The sequence below is a fragment of the Oryza glaberrima genome, chromosome 11, assembly GCF_000147395.1.
Source record: "Oryza glaberrima chromosome 11, OglaRS2, whole genome shotgun sequence".
NCBI lineage: Eukaryota > Viridiplantae > Streptophyta > Magnoliopsida > Poales > Poaceae > Oryza > Oryza glaberrima.
Window position 1 is genome coordinate 7,867,247 of NC_068336.1, and position 18,546 is coordinate 7,885,792.

Consider the following 18,546-nt stretch of genomic DNA (forward strand, 5'->3'; position numbering starts at 1 on the left):
ATGTCTAAAATTTTCAGCTATAAAATTTGTTACTCCCTCCATTTCGAAATGTTTGACGCCGTTGACTTTTTAGCACATGTTTGACCGTTCGTCTTATTTAAAAAGATTAAGTAATTATTAATTCTTTTTCTATCATTTGATTCATTATTAAATATATTTTTATGTAGGCATATAATTTTACATATTTCACAAAAGTTTTTGAATAAGACGAATGGTCAAACATGTGCTAAAAAGTCAACGGTATTAAACATTTCGAAACGGAGGGAGTATATGTAGAAGATAGGCTCCCTCCCCTTTTTCCAAGAATGAATGGGCTGCTTGGACCTTCCATTTCCATCAAATGACTTGGCTTCCCCCGTCTCTTCCTCCAGTTCGCTTTCTTCCCTATGCTCCTCGTTGCGCACCTGTGGCGTTTTCACGAGACGGTCTTTTGCCAGTAGTAAATCCTCCTATGTCGGTATGGGTGGGTTGTCCCTTGTTGCTACTTTCTGTTAGGTGAAACCCATGAACCATGGTGGCCAGAAACCCATGAACCATGGTGGCCAATTGCTTGCTCTGGTATTGAAGTCCATCTGCTCTGTACACTATGGGGGTGTTTGGGTGGAAGGCAAAAAATCGTCCTTCTCTTTTCTGTTTCAAACATCCATATACACCTCCCTTTTCCATGCAAAACAGGTTATTCATGGTATATTTTTCATAAAGTACACGATAGATATACACCACTATACACGCAACACCATACTCACGTATCTGTAAATACGCTTTTGAACACACGCTTAAAGAGACAAAAACCAATGATACACTCCTGATCTTACTAAATTTCTGCTAGAAGCTCACTTGCTTGTGCGTAATTTTTTTGCGCCGTGATTTAAATTCTGAAAGAACTCGATCACAACACCACTAATAATTCGATCATATTATTTGCCACGCATTGCCTCCTTGATTATAACGATGAATTAAATATTTTAATAAATAAATTTAACAGATAGATTAAAATAAGTTCTAAACAATACAACAAAACAATGTTTCTTTTAAGAAAACGTAGTTCTAGAGACCTGGAGTAAATACTCTAAATAATACTGCAAAAATCTCGTAAAGTTGCTGATAGACCAAAGCAGATGCTGAGCTATTACATAAGCTCTGTTGCGAGCCATCCGGGACACTGTGATGCACATTTTTTTTAGTGTATGGAACGATGCGAGATCTCAGGAGTATTAAAAAAAATTGTATCCAAATCATCTCATCCTATTCATTCAACCAAAATACATGTATTTTTTTAAAAAAAAACTTATACGAAACGATGAAATTCACCCTTGAAAACACCCTAATGAACAATTCCATACACGGATTCACCCAAATACGCAGAAAGCCAGAAACTATGCAATATAAGAACTAGAAAAATAAACAGCTTTAATGGTCAGATACAACAATTTTGAGCCAACTCAAATACTTTTATTGAATCTTTTCTAATACAACTGACACAAACTGTGACCGCTATTTTCTTATTGTATTGCTTTCGAATGATTCTGAATCATTCAAGATTGTGATTCTAACAGAAGAGAACAAAATTGAATCGAAATGACAAGATGGGGATGACCTCTTTGCCAACTGACAAACAAACTACAGAGGAAGGGAAAACCCACGGAGGTATTTGGAATCGACTCCTGACTCACGGCGCAACGCAACCCTGCCAGTTCGTGCAACCTGCAAAGAGGAGGATCAAGAGCAATATATTGCAACCATCTGAACTATGATTTACGTTGGATCCACTACTGTTGGTTGAAAAACATGGTGCAAGATGCAAAGTGATAAGCTCAATACAAACCTCACAAATGCCATAGGGCTCGAGCATCCTTTGTAATGCGACCATTTTATCAAGGTCTCCAGTAAGCTGCATGCCAAAACAATGTTGTTCGCCAAGCAAATTATTAAGGAAAAATATATAACACAACAAATTGGTGCCAATATGATTAGTTGGCTCTTGAAACTAGTTCATAAAAACTACTAAAAAGGAGATTATGTTGTTCACTAATGTGCAAAAAATATAAAATTCATGACATTCAGAAATTGAGATCATCCGTAAACTTAAAAGTTTTCTGAATGGTAAAACAATTGTTGCATGCAAGCAAACTATTAAGGAAAAATATTTGACAGAAAAGCAATTGGTGCCAGAATGGATACATTGCCCTCAAAACTACTTCATGCAAATACTAAAGGAGATGATTCAGTCATCAGGTATATTGTTCATTGATGTAAAAAAGCATAAATTCATAATGTTCAAATCAATCCAAATCAACAAATTACATCATTTCCTAATAGCATTGTCTCTATTTGACCTATATTGATTTTCTTTACTGAATCAAAACTGCGGGAGAGGCTCCCGCCATATATATTTCAAGAAAAAATGATAGCTTATGTTCAAGGATCTATATTGAAATTAGCATCAGTTAATTGAAAGCTACACTAGAGAGATTTTCTCTAGTCTATCTCATATCTTACATCAAGCTGATAATTATAATAGTTTCAAAGATCAGTAAGATATAAGGGCCAATGAGGTGGGTGTATGTAAAAATAGCCCATGACTATTACCTGAAGAGTTACGGTGTGATCTGATACATCCACAGTTTTGGCCCGGAAAATATCAGCAATATCTAGGATAGCCCTGCGGGCTGTGGTGTTTACAGCAATCTTTATGATCATTAACTCTCTAGCAGCAAATGGTAAATGAGTAAGATCCTGGACCTGAAAATTCAAACAAAATATGAGCTAAGTTTACATCAGCATCAATAACCATGCAAACCACAAAGTGAATAGGTTTTACCTCATAAACATCAATGAGCTTATACAGTTGGTGTACTAGCTTGGCAATAGACTCATCAGTTCCAGGGACAACAGTAGTGATCCGAGAAGTGCCTTCTTTTTCAGCTGGGCCAACAGCCAGACTCTGTCAAGTGATGAAATTATTTAGCATTCAGTGGAACCTAGAAACCTGCAGTTGTCTAAGTGAGACAACATAAAATATACAAGGGGAAATGAACCTGAATATTGTAGCCTCTTCGGGAGAAAACACCTGTTACAACATTGAGAACTCCAGGGAAATCATTCACCAAAATGGACAAAGAATGTGAACAAAGCCCTGTTGGCTGAAGCAGCAAAATTATGCTAGCTTAGTTCGAGGGTATACACTAAATTCAGTATTACAAGTCAGTCAAAATAAATACATAATTCAGTGTAGAAGTGCAGAACTAGATGGAGGTGAGGGTAGCTGCAACCAAACAATTCAGAACACAAGAACTTACATCACCGTCAGCCATGACACCCCAATGAGCATCAAGAATTTGATTTGTTGTGAAGTTTTCATATGACTCCACTGGATAGACATCACCCTAGGAGTAAGAAGATAATCACATATAAAATAGTCAAAATCCAAATGAACATCCTGGTAATGATAACAACCCATATTAGTGCATGCAACACAGTACCCACGATCATTTTCTAAACAGCGATACTCAGTTTTACAATTCTGAAATATCAGCCTACCGTGTAGTTATGCTAAGATAGATAACACTTTTAAATATTTCTAATTAAGGTAATATTGTTCAATACAATGCTGACATTAGTCAGGAACAACAAATTAAATAATGCATCCAGTCCTGGATGCATAAATGATTCCCAAAATAAAAAAAGAATGAATGCACGGGAATAAGGCCCTGTTTAGTTCCAAAGTTTTTTTCCAAACTTCCAACTTTCCATCACATCAAACCTTTCATACACACACAACTTTTCAGTCACATCGTCTCCAATTTCAACCAAATTCCAAACTTTGGGCCGAACTAAACTCAGCCTTAACACATAATGATAGTAATATATTGCAAAGAATAAAATGGTTTATAGTATCAAACTTCATGGAATGAGCAGCAGGAGAGCATTAATAAGATCAATTTGAAAAAATAAAAACTACAACTTGATTGGAAAGAAAAATATTGGAGATATTATGAGTGTTCGACAGTTTAGCATGCATGGGAAAGTTAGAACAACACCATAGAGTAATATATGTATAAAATATATTATTACAATTCTGAAGAAATTAAAGAGAGATCATGGCTGAGTTCACATGAACGAGGATAATTGATGTGTCATACTTGTGAAGATTCTTCAGAATTCTGGTTAGCTGTTTTCATCGCAGTGTTGACATGAGATTTTGATGGCATTGCCACTTCAAGATCAGGATAGGAAGCTGCAGAGAACCGCCAAAAAGGAGCACTTTCTCCCATTTTCTCACGCCGCAAAGCTATCTGTTGCATTAATAAGTTTTATTACATAAAAATAGAGAGATGAAAAGAGCATATTTTTCTAGCCTCTTTCTGGAGAAGTTTAACCTTGCCAGTTCTGGCAATTTCTTTGATTCCAAATTTGCTTAGGTTCCTCTGTACAGCAACAATTTTTCCAGGATCTCCAGTTACCTTCGACATGAAAAAAAAAAAAAGAAGATTTTTTTTCTTTCATAAAAACCACAAGAATTATGGTCGATGTGATCTGCAAGGTAAGATAAACATAGGATTACCTCAATAGTTAGTGTGTGGTCAGAAAGGTCAACCACCTTTGCTCTGAAGATGTCAACCAAACCCATCACCTACATGTAAAAGCAGATAAACAAATAAATAAATAAACAAGGTTTAGCATGTAGATTTGCAGCTTTGCAAATCCAGTTGACATTTGTAATTTGTAAATGTGCAAATGTTTCGTCCATTATCCACTTAATTCTTTAAATTTTGCACCAACTCAGTAATCAGTATTCAGTGCTCCTTTTTAAGGTAAATCCAGAAAATGCAGATGAGTAAAGAAATCCAGACATTATGAAAGTTGTAAAATCAAAAACACAGCACAAATATAAATCCCCAGATGGTTTTCTCATAAGGTTGTGCAGTCATACCTCCGGTCGCTTATCTGGCTCAACATTTAGTTTTATAAGCATTAGCTCTCTTTCAACTTGTGGTTCCTTCGACAGATCGTCAACCTAGTTGCATTCACATTAGGCTATGAATATCAGATATATTGGAAAGAATGAACGAGTTAGTACAGTCACTCTTGCTACTATTAATCAGCAAACATCTTAGAATTCATATGATAAGGAGGAAAATACTGACCTGTATAACATTAACAAGTTTGTTTAGTTGCTCTACAACCTGTTTCAGTATTTTCTCAGTTCCAGATACTACTATTGTAAATAATGCCTTGTCCTTGTTCAGCCCAACTGCCAATGACTCAATGTTGTATCCTCTTCTAGCAAAAACTCCAGCAATTCGATTAATCATCCCACTTTCATCTCCAACAAAAACTGATAGTGTATGACGCTTTATAATCCTACAAGATAAACATAGAAAAAAATATAGATCAAAATGGAACTAATACAGGCATCTTTAACATTTCTATATGGCAGATGCTATTATTTATAACTTAAAAGGAAGTCCTAAAAAACATGAAAGGACGACAAAACTGTGTTGATTGCAATCTTCAATAGAAATGTATAACAATTGGTGATCTCTTTAGTATACATATGCAAAGAGGTATATTAAAAGGTTGCTTGAGAAACTATTGTTGCCGTTTGATGTTGAAGAAATCATCATAGAAATGTTAAAGAGGAGTTGTGCTAGACTCTGGTTCAAAGACCTACATGGTCATCAATTCATCATATACATACATAAATATGGAAAGCTTCTTAGTTGTCTAAATCAACCTTAACAGAAAAGGCATATTATACACATCTTGAAAGTTGGTCCCTTTGTTAACACAACTAGTCTTCAGAAGAAAAAAGGGGTTGCATAACTGAAAGATACTGTTATACAATTTTCATTGACATGGACCAAACAAATAACAAATGTTCTGTGCAACTAAATCATCTTTACGAGAATTGCCATTCAGCAGCTAATATTCTGGACTCCGACGTAAGTCACTTTACAGGCTTTGTGGGCAACAAATGCAAACAAGCATGTCACAAACACCCAATAATGAATGCTTGATTTGAAAAATGATTGTAATTCTGGTCAATTATGCTCAGGCGCTACAGAAATGACTGCTCAGAACGAACCATTTCAGATTTCACAACGGAATGCTAAATCCCCGAATTCCACACCCCTAACACCATAATCGATCCGATACGGCGACACGATACGGGGAGAAATAAAAGATAGGATCAGTTCTATCTATACACTATCAGGTCAAACCTGATACGACGAGAGTTCCATCAAAATGGAGGGGAGCTCCCATTTCCGTAGTCCTTAACGCCCAGAAACCCAAATCAAACCGGACCAACAAAAATAATTTTCGAGCAGGTACGGATCTTACGAGCCCCTGGGGCTTGGCGGAACCGGCGCGACGCCGCCGGTGGCCGGAGAGGGAGCGGCGGCGCCGGCGGCGGCAACGACGGCCGCGGGGCGCGACCTCGGCCTCGCGCCCCCGCAGACTGCCACCGTCGTCGGGCGGTGGCGCCGGGCGCGAGCGGGTTCAGCGCCGGCCACCGCGAGGCGGGAGGCGGCGGTGGCGGTAGCCATGATTGGGAGCGGAGGGAGGGAGGGAGAGATCGAGGAAGGAGGAGGAGGAGAGGCGGTGGGCCGTGGGGGGGTTTAGGGGGGATGAGTCAGATGGTGGGCCCCACATTGCTCGCCACGTCGGCATGTCCGGCTTTGGCGCTGGCGGAGATTGTCTGCGTCTGCGGGTGGAGTTCACGCGAAACGACCACGCTAATAATTCCATGTAAGAGCAAGTTTAATACTTCCGCGTCCTAAAATATATAGCCATTTTTAAGTTTAATATAGGTATTAAAAAGTAGATAAGAATAATTGAAAAACATGTGTGTGATTGGTCGAAAAAAAAAAGTAAGTGAAGAACAATAGTTGTGATTGGTTGAGAGATTGAGATAGGTGAAAAACTAGCTTCATTTTAGGACAAGACACTATGCTAGAAATAGCTATATTTTAGGACGGAGGTAGTAGTATAACTAAATGTTAACTCCAAATCATCTATAGATAATCTAACAGCCCATTTATATAATAATAGTTACCTATAAAAATATAGTACACTATTAATACCCGGTCTCACTTCTCATACACACACAACGTCTTGTAATCCATCTTATAGTTGGCTATAAATCTGTAGCCGACTACTAGCTTCTGTAGCCGACTACTAGTTTCAAATCAACTATAGACACAATTCATATAATAGTTATCTATAAATATATACTACACTATTAATACATAGTCCCACCTATCATACACAAATTGTGTCTTAGAGTCTGTGGTGCAGCTAGCTATAGATTTATAACCCACTATTCTTATTTCTCTTCTTTTATCTTCTCGATATACGCTTATAGCTGGTTTATAGTCTGCTATTATACCTGCTGTAAGCCGCAGGGTTAACTAGGCAAACCATACGGTCGTACTGTTCTTTTATTTACTTTTAATAGATAGCGCTGTTATTTTTTAATACACGTTTAACCATTTATTTTATTAAAAAATTTATGTTATTTTTATAACTAAAAATATCTTTAAGCATGATTTATATTTTATGCATTTATAGATAATATTTAAATGAGATAAATGGTTAAACATGAAAAGTACATTGACTAGATCGAGTGAGCTCGTTGTTTATCGATATCATCAATCAATAACTCCTCTAACCTCACGTTTTTCTCATGATTTTGGATTTTTTTTTTTGGCTATCTGACTGTTTTACACGTCTTCGTTTACTGTTCTCTGCTCCTCAGCCTGATTTGCGTGCTTATGCGTTGCCGGTGCGCCGGTTGCCTGCTTAATTAGGCTGGTTGATTACGTAATTAGTTCATACATTTGGGGTTTGGGATGCCGGTCACTGTAACGGTTGTTTCCGGTTGGCTGGTGCGTTGAATGCCGCGTGCCATGCTGCCATTTCTTGCTTTGATCTACTTGTTTCTTTTGTTATTTCATTGTATTCCTGGCTATATCAGGATCCTATAAACTCTGAATATTTGAATGAGCCAATCTTAGATATTAAAAAAGGGAAACGTTCGGTCGTCCCGCGTGCAGTTGTTGGCCATTTTCGATTTTGGTATGTTTGATTTGATGAAATAGACATAACTGAATGAAACGAGGACAAATAAATACTAAGTCGTAAGGATGATAAAAAAATGTTTTAAAGAAACTATACTTTTGAAAGCTTAATAGGTTCCAGTTTAGGTGAAACCGGATATGACCTAAGGATGTTGATAGCCGGCTTGGCCTCGTGTATCTTTACCTTTAGCAGTTTAAAAGTTAAGGTAAAAAAATAAATAAATAAGTCTAAAATAATCTAAAATTAAGCCTGAAAATTAAAATTTTGGGTCTGGCTTATAAGCCAACAAACCATGAGGAATATAACACTAAGATTAGGTAGGGTTCAAAATTTCGGAATTTCAATCCTATGGAACCCCCGCCCCTTATACGATATTATTTTGGCCGAATTTTTAAAAAACTTTCATGAAATTCGGCAATATTTTTTCAAATTTGACTAAATTTTGTTCAAAATTTCAGAAATATTGCCATATCTAACGCAAACGAAAGATTGAACCCTGCGAATAGGTAGGGGCAGTAGAGCAGCAAAGCTTGTCAACACTATGATAGCTGAATAAACAGGCCCGTACATCCCGAATGAAGGTCCAGGCACAAATTGTCAACTATGCTGGAACAAATTGTCAACTATGGACAATCAAGGTCCAGGCACTGTTACTGACAACGAATGAAGGGTGAATCTGGCAAATAATTACCTACTAGCCAATATCTATACAACATTCAAACATAGGCATCAAAGTTTGTTCTCTTATGATATCCATAAGACCTTAACTATCAACCAATTTTGCTGCAACCAGCCAAAGAAAACAAGAAATGAATATGGAAGTGAATATACCAGCATGCAGAACTCGTAGTCTCAGTAATAATACACACAGCTGATTTGCTTGTCCCAGCCTCCACTAATATTGTCGAACAATAAATCAGGCCAAGATTTTCATGGCAAATTGAAGTTTCTTTATTATTCCAGAACTACACTTGATGGATAACAAATTGTTAACCATGGTAAGGTAAGGCACACAAGATGAACAACAAGCACATGAAACAGAATAGTGCATGCCTTTCTGGTAGAGGTTTCTGGGAGAACACATCCTAATTTCCAATGGAACTGTGTCCTGCTCATCGAGCAACAAATAGTCCAACACATATCTTCAGTCTCATCATATCAATGTCTTCAAGGGGCCAAATAGAGGGCACTCATAATTTGTCTTGACCAGCCATTCAACAATTGTATCTAACACAAAGTTCTCGTTTTCCACTCTTTTCACGGATCATCAGCTTGTGAACATCCAAAAGAAGAAAATGACAAATGATACTGAAGCAAGATAAACAAATTCAATAGATAATAGATAACAAAAGTGTAATCTTAGAGGAATAGAAATTCATGATATTTTGAACATACCATTTGGCAAACAAAACAAGGTAGACCAATAAAACTATTGATTATGACATGCAGTGCTATTTCTGTTCAGGATAATTTGCCGCTCAGAGTACACTAAATTGAATTGCTAATTGCATATAACAAAAATACAAAAGGAAGTTTAGTATTCTGGTTTTTCTGATGTATCAACTGCATAAGGAAACTGCTATCTCACCAAACATATTCAATTCAGCATTGCGTACACGGTCTTTCTACAGATTAAAATGGAAATTAATAGTTCAAGTTATCATTGACATGCTGAGCGGATAGACCTGCCATCATGCCACGCTCTTGTCTCCATCCAGTGAATGGCTGAGCTCTCTTGCAGCCCACATCGCAGCTTCACTTCCACGCTTGGCTTACAAAACCCCAGGTGACTCTACCTCATTAGTTGTTACCTACAATGATAAGGCTCCCATTCTAAATGCTATCCAACTGAAACGAATTTCCTTCATTTTTATTTCCCAGTTTATATTTTTAAAACAATATTGTAGGATTATGAGCATATACATGTAGGCTATCAGAGCATGTATTATCAAATAATATTCATCATTCACGGGAAATAAGAGTACCTTTCTTAGTGGTTGCAAACAGAAGAGCAAAATGAATGAGCTATAGACCTCCCATCTTGGAAATAGTTAAGCGTAGGATTTCAGCACAAGACTAGTCTTGGAAAATAGCTCCCTTTTTAGAACTAGAGTAGGCACAAGTAAAGAATATGAGTTCATTTGAACCTAGTTCTCCACAAGAAATGAATTCTGGAGATAATGTTCTTAGTTTTCCTTCCTGGGTTGATAGTGTTCTCATGAATATCATTGAGAAAATAAAGGCTTACTATTTGGTCAGTTGTTTCTTGATGAATGACTTGGTAGGCACTTTGGGTTGAACATTGTCCTCAATTAGTGTGCTTACAGAAGAGAACATACCTGCAAAATAGAGTATGAAGCTTGTGGTCAAAATAATTGTGCAAAAAGAGGTTCCATTCCTTGATATTAGGGAAATACGTGCCTTTAATAAATCTAGGCATTTGGTGTGGTACCTTCAAGCTGAGGCACCAAAACAAATCATGGATATTGCACCAAATAGACACCCAGGATTGGACAACATTGCCATGAAAAGTTGCTATTGGTCTGAAGACAGTAGAAGTTACGTTGCCTTCACAATAAAGACCGTAGTACAAGCCACTCACCAAAAGAAAGTGCTGGTACTCTTGAATATCTCAACTATCAAAGAATTAATCTACATACGAAGCTAGCAACAGATAAGCTAATTAGCATCAGTAGTACAATTTTACTAGTCTGCTACCTTACGACAGCTATTCTTTCTCTATCAGTACAAACTAAGCTATGCCCAGCTGTCTTCTTTAGCTCCATCTCTTTCATGACTCCTCTTATCCTCTCAGCATCTTCCAGCATTCCAGCTTCAAAGTACATGTTTGCCATCAGAACATAAAATGTTACATCATTAGATCCTGAGTCGAAAAGCTCCTTTGCAACATATTCAGCTAGCTCCACCATTCCATGAAGCCTACAACCACCAAGGAAGGCACCCCACACACACTTGTCAGGCCGAATCGGCATTCCCCTAATGATTCCATATGCTTCAACAAGTCTACCAGCACGTCCTAGCATGTCAACCATGCAAGCATAGTGCTCAAGTGTTGGTGACATCTGGTAGTCTGTGGCTATGCTGTTGAAATGCTTCAGTCCTTCATCGACAAGGCCTGAGTGGCAACACGCCATTAAAACCGCTGTAAATGTGAATGAATTAGGCCTCACCCCTTCATTCCTCATCAGGGAGAAGAGCTTGAGAGCCTCTTCTGCCTCCCCATGGTTGGCATATGCATTGATCATGGCACTCCAGGACACAACACTGTGACCACGCAAACCATGTGAATGAAAAACCTCCTTTGCATAAGCAATCTCACCACACTTTGCATACATGTCTACAAGAACATTGCCAATCCTTGCATCAGTGTCAAGCCCATGACTCCTGGCTAGCTCATGCACCCACTTCCCGGTACCAAGGGCTCCCGAGCGCGCACAAGCAGACAACACGCTCACCAAAGTCACACAGTCAAACCCCACCTTCTCGGTAAGCATCCTGCGGAAAAACTTGATTGCCTGAACCCCATCACCGTGTTGCTCATACATCGCAACCATAGTATTCCAAGAAACCAGAGTGCGGCTACTCATCCCATTGAACAGAACTCTTGCCACGGGAGCACTTCCGCACCTTCCATACATCGTAATTAGCGCATTCACCAGGGGAACGTTTGCATCGAATCCCAGTTTGACGACGAATCCATGAACCATCTCCCCAACAGGCAGCCATTCTTGCCCCCGTAAGCAGGGCAGGAAACTGATCAGGGTGATCTCATTTGGAAGCACGCCCGCAGCAACCATGTCACCGAACAACGTGACTGCCTCGCCGAAGAAGCAGTTCTGCGCGTACCCAGCAACCATGGCCGTCCACGAGACGACCGTCCGGGCATCATCCCTCTCCGCGAACACGCGCTCCGCGTCGCGCACCTCCCCCTCCTGGGAGTACATCGAGATCAGGGCGCTGCTCACGAACCCATCCCGCGCCAGCGCGAACCGCACGGCGTCCCCGTGCGCCGCCCGCCCGAGCCGCGGCGCCCGCGCCGCCGCGCACGCCGGGAGCACGATTGGGTACGTGTAGTGGTCGGGCGCCACGCCCGCGGCGCGCATCCGCGCGTAGAGCGCGAGGGCGTCCCTGGCGTGGGCGCGGGAGTGGGCGTGGGCGCGGAGGAGGGTGTTCCACATGTAGGCATCCCGGCTGGGCGCGGCGTCGAACACCCTGCGTGCGTAGGCGAGGCAGGCGGGGGCCACGGCGGTGATGAGGCTGGTGGCGAAGGCCGGGTTGGCGGAGATGCCGAGCACGACGGCGCGGGCGTGGATGGGGAGGAGGGCGCGGAGGGAGGCGGCGGCGGAGGCGGAGGCGGCGGCGAAGAGGAGGCGGGTGTAGTGGTGGACGAGGGCGGCGGCGGGCGGTGGCGGTGGCGGTGGCGCTGCCGCCAGGGGAGGAGGGGCCATTAGCGCTCGTCAGTTCTGCGGGATTTGTGATGGTACGAATTTGAGGGGTCTTTTATGTTTTGAAACAGCAACTTCATCAAAATTTTTAGATGAGTAAGATTTTTCTTGTGCAAGGAAAATATTTTGAATTTTAAGTGTGCAGCACGTCCTCCTAATAATCTTTTTTCTTATTGCAGCAATCGTAACTGACAATTCTAAAATGATCATGCACGTGTGAAACATTAATCTTTTTTTTTTCTTTCTTTTCTATATGGTATATAAGGGTATAATGGTCATTTCATTCATACCGCTGTATGCGAGGATGACTTGGCATGCTCACATTGTACTTTGTGTGGGTCCAAGGACTGCATTAACCCAAATAATTAATTTAGAGGACTTGTATGGACGATTTGAAACCTTAAGGACTAAATTGAGCCCAAAGCGAAACTTCACAGACCATATTAGCTATTCACCATTTTAATTCAAACTTATCCTTGAACCCACATAACCAACAACTTTTTTGATAAATGACACTTATGCCCCCTCATTCACATATATAAGAGAAAAAATGCATGTAATGAATTCTTTTTATAGATAAAACAAAAATAAATTATGTGCTTGCAAGTGTATACGATAGCCATTAGGCTCAATTTTTATGTGCACATGTTGAAATAATGGGAAGTAAATATACAATGTTGTTTATTTATTTTGGTTTCTTTTTTCTAGTGTATAGTTGTATACAAGTTAAGGGGAAAAGGGACATTTTCTAATAGAATTGATGACTAAAAATAACCATATGGCATATTAAGTGGGCCCAATGATAATTTTAGGCCAAAACAAATACTTAGGTGGTGTTTGGATCTAAGGACTTAACTTTAGTCTATGTATTTAGACACTAATTTAGAATATTAGATATAGACTACTTAACTTTAGTCTATGTATTTACACACTAATTTAGAATATTAGATATAGACTACTTACAAAACTAATTATATAAATGAAACCTAATATACGAGACAAATTTTTAAAGCCTAATTAATCCATAATTAGAGAATGTTTACTGTAGCATCACATAGGCTAATCATGGATTAATTAGGCTCAATATATTCGTCTCGCAAATTAGTCCAAGATTATGGATTAGTTTTATTAATAGTCTACGTTTAATATTTATAATTAATACCCAAACATCCGATGTGATAGGGACTTAAAAGTCCCATATAAACAGGGTCTTAGAGGACCTATGTGAACAAAATGAAACCTGAAGGACCAAAGTGAGCCTTCGGTGAAACTTGAGGGACTAAATTAGCTATTCACCCTTTTTTTTAAATTCATCCCCCGGTTTTCAGGATTTCCTTTCACCAAATCAAGCACGTAGCACATTACATTTGTCTTTTTTTTTGAGAGAGAGAGAGAGAGAGACTGGCTCTTTGAAATGTATAAATTTTACAGGATTCTAGTTCAGTTCCTCGAAAAATCCTTTAAAATTCCACCGTTCCAAAAGAGGCCTGATAATATAGAGAACAAATTGATTCCTCCATTCGAAAGTAGGCCTAATTGTATATTCTTGAGAACAATCAATAAAAAATGTGGTATATACTTGACAAGGGAGGGAGAACAAGTGGAAACGCCAGTAATTTCATGGGAATATCATCTTCTGCCATCATCATAGGGTTCATGAATGAAGATCAAATGCTGGTAACATGAACTGAAACAAACTGCAAGATGCAAATGAATAAGGATGAGCAACATGAGGATATCATCTTCTATTATTGCACCATCTTTCGATAAATCAGCTCTGCAACAAAGTGTGGTTCCGAACAAAATGCTCAAGGCACACAAAATACGATATGCCGGTCATATGTCATACTCATGTTAACAAAGGGCAGTAATTTGGCCAACGATCTTGGTGCCAAAATTAGCGGAAATGCTTTTTGTAAAAGCTTAAATAGTTTACGAGGAAGATTCTACTGTTTAGTTCTGAACTTCTTCTGATCTCTCTAATTCATGGAGAGGGTGGACTTGATCTGATCAACCAGATGGGGCAGGACCCTGATACTGTCATCAATAGATCTGTTTACGCATGCTTCTAGCTCCTCAGTCGCATGTGTTTTCATCTTCTGGAGCTTTGCTGCTTCAAATTTATCTTGGCACACCATCAAAGATCGATTCAGCCGCTCCTGAGGACAGGGGAAAAGATCACAACTTAGATCACATACAGATAAAGGTAATAGGGGTTAGACATGCTTTTGCATGATAAAACATACAGCTAAAGGTGAATACTGAATACTGATCACTATTTGTACAAACAGATGTTTTTATTCGAAATGCCATTGACTTTTCCTTCTGTTCTAACATAATATTTTTCGCATATGTATTCCGAGAAAATAGCTCAAGCAGTTAGATATGCATATCCTTAAACAGTTACACACCAAGATCAGAGTCCTGCAAAATTTTACCATTTAAGCATTATTTAGTTTTATCAATGTTACACACTTACACTGCCAGATGGTGGGAAAAATATGTTTCCATAAGTGACACCTTGGCTACCTTATAACAAATGTCCATAGCAACTGATGCCTATACCTATCGCGTGGGAGAGATATTCCCATTTTTTGGTTAGATGATATGTCACTACTTGTTAAGTCATTCCTTCTATCATTTTCCCTAAGATCAGCACACAGCCACGCTAGTTGCTTGCTGAACAATACATAATCAGAAGATAAATCAGGAACATACATCATATGCAAATAGATATGCACAAATGCTTGTTTGTACTGGACAACAAAATTTTGATAATCTACTGTAACACGGTGCGCTTTGTACAGCGGTACCATTATGTACAAGTTGCTCAGTATGATATCATCAATAACAAACACACATGTGGTAGGCATAGTTCAGCATCAATGATCAGTCTAAGTTCACAAGGAAACCAAAGAGGAAAAAAATTTTGTCCACGCATATTTCTAGGTAAAACTTGCAGCAAGTGAACCATAGCTTCTTTCACATGTAGAGTGATATAGACTGTACAGCAAAAAATATATTGAAACTCTACATAAATGAACAGACACAAAGTTGGGTTCTATGTTGCTCTATGATGGCAAGTAATGGAAGGCAATAATCATAAGAAAAATGAAAAGCAATAGGTGAATGAAACTGGAAGTACCTGGAATTTAGCCATCTCAGTCTCAACAACATTGTTGGCAGTAAGGACAGGCACGCTGCAGTTCTCAACACAATTGTTGATCCCTTCTTGACTTCTTCGGCGATCAAAGCATTCATACGCACACTTGAAGTACGCTTGCTGATGATCAATAAGAAAACCAGAAACCAAAAAAAAATTAACATTGGCTCTCTGTGCAGATTACCCCTCTCATTTTTACGGAGATAAATTCTCCTCTTACAAAGATATGTAGCATATTTTATTACAGCATTTATTCTTTATCTGAAGATCAATAAGAAAACCAGATATAAAATAAATAATTAGCACAGGGCTCTCAATTTAGATAAATTCTTCTCTCATAATGACATACTTTATTCTTGGTCTTCCACAATGAGAGGCAGTGAAACAAATTGAACAAGCGTACAGCATATCCTTACATTTACAGACTCCAGAACAGAACACTAAAGAAATTTCATAAACAACTCCAATACTGTCTACTCATACCTGATAACATACAAAAAGCGAATGACAGTACAGAACAGAAGATTCAAGAACTTTCATAAACAAACTCCAAGACTGTCTACCCACACCTGATAGCATACAATGGAGTGACAGGAGAATTTTTAAGATACTCCAGAAGCTAGATCCGGGCAAAAGTCACACAAAAATATATAACCAGCAGGTTTCAGTAGTTGGTAATCATTCTCCGATATTGGGCTTTCCAAACTTCCAAAATATACTAAGTTGCATCCACCTGATTGATTGATGCCCAACCGAATCACTGAAACTACATTGGAACAAATTATTTATGCAAGGCTCACCAAATCTGATATCCTTATATCAACTTGACAGTCTACAAACATTTGGTATCAAAATAGCAGAGACTGCCCTATCCCTGAACTATCTACAAATCCCATATAAATAGCACGCACTACAGTAACACTTTGCTTCATCGTCGCCAAATCAAACATCGGAACAAGAACATCCAAGCCCTTACTTCCCAGCTCCCACGAGACTAATCCAAGAAACGCCGCACCAAGTCAGTCAAGATTTGCAACCGATCAATACCACCAAATTTCCGGATTTCCGGTCCCGTGTATCCCCAAAACACAATAAATATACCGCGAGGCGAAAAAAAAAATGTACTAACACTAGAGAGATCCAGAGGAGCCCTGACCTGCATGGTGAAGTTGACGTGGTCCTGGACGCCGGCGAGGTGCTTCTGCGCGGCGGCGTTCACCTCCTCCAGCTTCCGCTGGATCCGCTCGGTGATGACCCGCTCCTCCATCGACCCCGCCTGGTCCATCGAGCTCTCTCGCCGGGGGTTCCTGGGTTGGGGGCAGGAGGCAGCGGAGACGGTGGCCGCCGGCGGCGAGGCGAGGCGAGGCGAGGCGAGGCGTGCGCGTGTTTTCTTTCTTGGTGAAGAGGGCGAGAGAGCAAGAGAGGTGGAGAAGATGGGAGAAGGGTTTAAGGGCCGTGGGAACGGGCTAGGGTTTTGGAGGCGGAATAAGTCCATTTTGCCTCCCTCATCTCTTGCCCTTGTGTGAATAACATCCCCCAACCGTAAAACCGGGTATAACGCCTCCTTCATCTCTTAAAACCAGAGAAAATGACCTCCCTGAGCGGTTTGGCAGGCGGTTTCGTCCGACGTGGCGTCATTGACCCGGTTGACGAGCTGACTCAGCGTGTGGGACCCACATGTCAGTGTGTTGTATGTACGAACTAGGCCGAGCTGAGTCAGCCTGGACGGTAAAATTATTGGCGCGCGGCTCGCATCTCTCTCTATCCCCATTTCCCCCCTTTGACCAAAACCCTAGACCGGCAGGCGACGGCCAAGGCGACGCGAGGTGCGGCGGCGGCGGCGGCGGCTGGTGTGGAGCGCGGCGGAGCACGGCGACGGTTGGTGCGGAGTGCGGCTGGCGATAGTGAGGGCGGAGACGACTAGGGCACAATCCGTGGTGACGGCAAGGGCGCAATCCGCCGAGAGAGTGAAGGTAGGAGTGGATTCGCGAATAGAGGTGGTGCGGTGATGGCTAGTTCCCAGAGCGACGGGTCGTCGTCCTATTCGCAGCATTCATCGAGGAGTTCCATCCCATATAGGGTTGGTCCTTTTGATTACCAGCCGGCCGTGATGTGCGACTGCCGCGTGAAGGCTGCACGGTGGATCTCGTGGAGTCCGGACAACCCCAGCCGCCGGTACTTCAAATGTCGCAATGCCCGGGTAAGTTTTGTTCTTTGGTTGGACGGTGGATTTTCGATTGGGGATTGAAATTTATTGCTAGGGATTGCAGGAAGGTGGATGTGGTTTTTATGCTTGGTATGATGGGCCGACGACCACCTTTATTAGAGAAGTGTTGAATGATTTGCGAGATGCAGTTTGGTCAGCGAGGAGGGAGAAGGAAGGACTTGTTTTGGCTATCCAAGAAGAGAGGATGAAGGTTGAGGAGAAGATAATAGAGGTTGATGCTGCTCAGAGAGAGTTGGAGGCAGCAAGAAAGCTGTCATGTGACTATGCTGAAAGAATTGTTGTGCTGAAGGATAGAAATAGACTGTTAGTTGTTGTTATGGGTTGTGTATTTGTCATGTTTGCACTGGTGTTGGCAAGGAGAAATGTAGGGTGAAGTATTTGCAGCAAGATGTGTGTTGTGGTGTTTTGTAATGAACTTTGTCAGGTTGAAAGAAATATCTGCAGGTTGTGGTGTGTTGTAATGCACTCTGTGTTAATGAAGGAAAAATTCCTGTTAAAATGTTTGTATGGTTGTGCTTGATACATCTGAAATTAAATGAATTAGAATTGTGTAATTTGAGCAGACAAGATAGAACCCATGAAATATAATTGGGTCATTTGAGCAC

General features: G+C 40.4%; 3 protein-coding genes and 1 pseudogene across 4 annotated transcripts; 1 reads left to right on the top strand and 3 right to left on the bottom strand.

Moving 5' to 3' along the window:
• Positions 1 to 1,377: 1,377 nt before the first annotated feature.
• Positions 1,378 to 6,577, bottom strand: LOC127755951 (acetolactate synthase small subunit 2, chloroplastic-like). The gene is made up of 12 exons (XM_052281556.1): positions 6,346 to 6,577; positions 5,148 to 5,364; positions 4,934 to 5,017; positions 4,565 to 4,633; positions 4,380 to 4,463; positions 4,143 to 4,295; positions 3,300 to 3,386; positions 3,039 to 3,143; positions 2,822 to 2,944; positions 2,590 to 2,742; positions 1,826 to 1,891; positions 1,378 to 1,704 (listed from the first exon to the last, which is right to left on the bottom strand). Exons 1-12 carry the CDS (start codon positions 6,549 to 6,551, stop codon positions 1,621 to 1,623), a joined length of 1,431 nt encoding a protein of 476 aa, XP_052137516.1. The 5' UTR covers positions 6,552 to 6,577; the 3' UTR covers positions 1,378 to 1,620.
• A 2,214-nt stretch (positions 6,578 to 8,791) lies between these two features.
• Positions 8,792 to 12,554, bottom strand: LOC127755466 (pentatricopeptide repeat-containing protein At3g12770-like). Of its 2 annotated transcripts, XM_052281146.1 has the most exons (4): positions 10,538 to 12,554; positions 10,334 to 10,424; positions 10,071 to 10,192; positions 8,792 to 9,896 (listed from the first exon to the last, which is right to left on the bottom strand). In XM_052281146.1, the coding sequence occupies exon 1, from the start codon at positions 12,552 to 12,554 to the stop codon at positions 10,800 to 10,802; it is 1,755 nt and encodes a 584-aa protein (XP_052137106.1). In that variant the 3' UTR covers positions 8,792 to 9,896; positions 10,071 to 10,192; positions 10,334 to 10,424; positions 10,538 to 10,799. The 2 variants fall into 2 exon arrangements, with proteins under 2 accessions (XP_052137106.1, XP_052137105.1); XM_052281145.1 differs by having other exon boundaries at positions 10,071 to 10,424.
• Positions 12,555 to 14,381: 1,827 nt separating this feature from the next.
• On the bottom strand, positions 14,382 to 17,141 carry LOC127755467 (uncharacterized). The gene is made up of 3 exons (XM_052281147.1): positions 16,871 to 17,141; positions 15,697 to 15,834; positions 14,382 to 14,710 (listed from the first exon to the last, which is right to left on the bottom strand). Exons 1-3 carry the CDS (start codon positions 16,997 to 16,999, stop codon positions 14,531 to 14,533), a joined length of 447 nt encoding a protein of 148 aa, XP_052137107.1. The 5' UTR covers positions 17,000 to 17,141; the 3' UTR covers positions 14,382 to 14,530.
• Positions 17,142 to 17,722: 581 nt separating this feature from the next.
• Positions 17,723 to 18,129, top strand: LOC127754262 (uncharacterized; annotated as a pseudogene).
• Positions 18,130 to 18,546: the final 417 nt, after the last annotated feature.

Bases quoted from the DNA above. Each gene is read 5' to 3' on its own strand.
- LOC127755951 (XM_052281556.1), bottom strand. From the start codon at position 6,551: ATGGCTACCGCCACCGCCGCCTCCCGCCTCGCGGTGGCCGGCGCTGAA. The intron at 5,018-5,147 runs GTCAGTATTTTC...GAATGCAACTAG, and splicing joins AACTTGTTAATGTTATACAG to GTTGACGATCTGTCGAAGGA. The intron at 2,743-2,821 runs GTAAAACCTATT...TTGAATTTTCAG, and splicing joins AGCTCATTGATGTTTATGAG to GTCCAGGATCTTACTCATTT.
- LOC127755466 (XM_052281146.1), bottom strand. From the start codon at position 12,554: ATGGCCCCTCCTCCCCTGGCGGCAGCGCCACCGCCACCGCCACCGCCC.
- LOC127755467 (XM_052281147.1), bottom strand. From the start codon at position 16,999: ATGGACCAGGCGGGGTCGATGGAGGAGCGGGTCATCACCGAGCGGATC. The intron at 15,835-16,870 runs GTCAGGGCTCCT...ATTGATCATCAG, and splicing joins ACGTCAACTTCACCATGCAG to CAAGCGTACTTCAAGTGTGC. The intron at 14,711-15,696 runs GTACTTCCAGTT...CCCTGTCCTCAG, and splicing joins CTGAGATGGCTAAATTCCAG to GAGCGGCTGAATCGATCTTT.